Source organism: Crocuta crocuta, unplaced genomic scaffold (genome assembly GCF_008692635.1).
Source record: "Crocuta crocuta isolate KB4526 unplaced genomic scaffold, BGI_CrCroc_1.0 scaffold457, whole genome shotgun sequence".
NCBI lineage: Eukaryota > Metazoa > Chordata > Mammalia > Carnivora > Hyaenidae > Crocuta > Crocuta crocuta.
In genome coordinates, this window is record NW_027531318.1 from 1,115,763 (window position 1) to 1,116,663 (window position 901).

Consider the following 901-nt stretch of genomic DNA (forward strand, 5'->3'; position numbering starts at 1 on the left):
GGCCCGAAAGGAAACTTGCTGTGCCGCCGCCCTCTGTGCCCGGCAAAGTCACCGCACCGTCCCCGGCGCCGCGTGGAGAAGTGGCGGGGCACGCGGGAGAGAAAGCGAGCGAGAGAGGGACGATGAGCCGGGGGCCAGCTTCTGTGCTGCGAGAGGGCTGAGTTCGACCAGGAGTCACCAGGGCAGGCTCTCGGGGACTGTGGTGCACGCCTACGGCCACCCTCGCTGCCGCTGCCCAGGCTTCGGGCCCCACGGTGCAGAAGCGTCCCGAGAGGGGACCAGGTTATCTGCAGGACCCCCACCCCCCCCACCCCCGCCTTCCGGGAGAGGCAGGAGGGAGACCAGCAGGGCACCCGCTCTCCCCTTCTTCGGGTCCCTCGCCGAATCCCCCGGCGCCCCTCCGCGCGCCGCCTGGAGGGCGAGGGCGCGGGGCCGAGGTGCGCAGCATGGAGTGGGGTTACCTGTTGGAAGTGACCTCTTTGCTGGCCGCCTTGGCGCTGTTGCAGCGCTCGAGCGGTGCGGCGGCTGCCTCGGCCAAGGAGCTGGCGTGCCAAGAGATCACCGTGCCGCTGTGCAAGGGCATCGGCTACAACTACACGTACATGCCCAACCAGTTCAACCACGACACGCAGGACGAGGCGGGCCTCGAGGTGCATCAGTTCTGGCCGCTAGTAGAGATCCAGTGCTCGCCCGACCTCAAGTTCTTCCTGTGCAGCATGTACACGCCCATCTGCCTGGAGGACTACAAGAAGCCCCTGCCACCTTGCCGCTCGGTCTGCGAGCGCGCCAAGGCCGGCTGCGCACCCCTCATGCGCCAGTACGGCTTCGCCTGGCCCGACCGCATGCGCTGCGACCGGCTGCCGGAACAGGGCAACCCCGACACGCTGTGCATGGACTACAA

At 68.5% G+C, this 901-nt stretch overlaps 1 protein-coding gene across 1 annotated transcript in view; it reads left to right on the plus strand.

The window, feature by feature from the left end:
* The first annotated feature begins 203 nt into the window (after positions 1-203).
* Positions 204-901, plus strand: part of FZD8 (frizzled class receptor 8) — a 1,614-nt gene continuing 916 nt past the window's right edge. The window contains 1 exon segment of the mRNA XM_077771779.1: positions 204-899. Coding sequence (XP_077627905.1) covers positions 447-899 — 453 coding nt within the window. The 5' untranslated portion in view covers positions 204-446.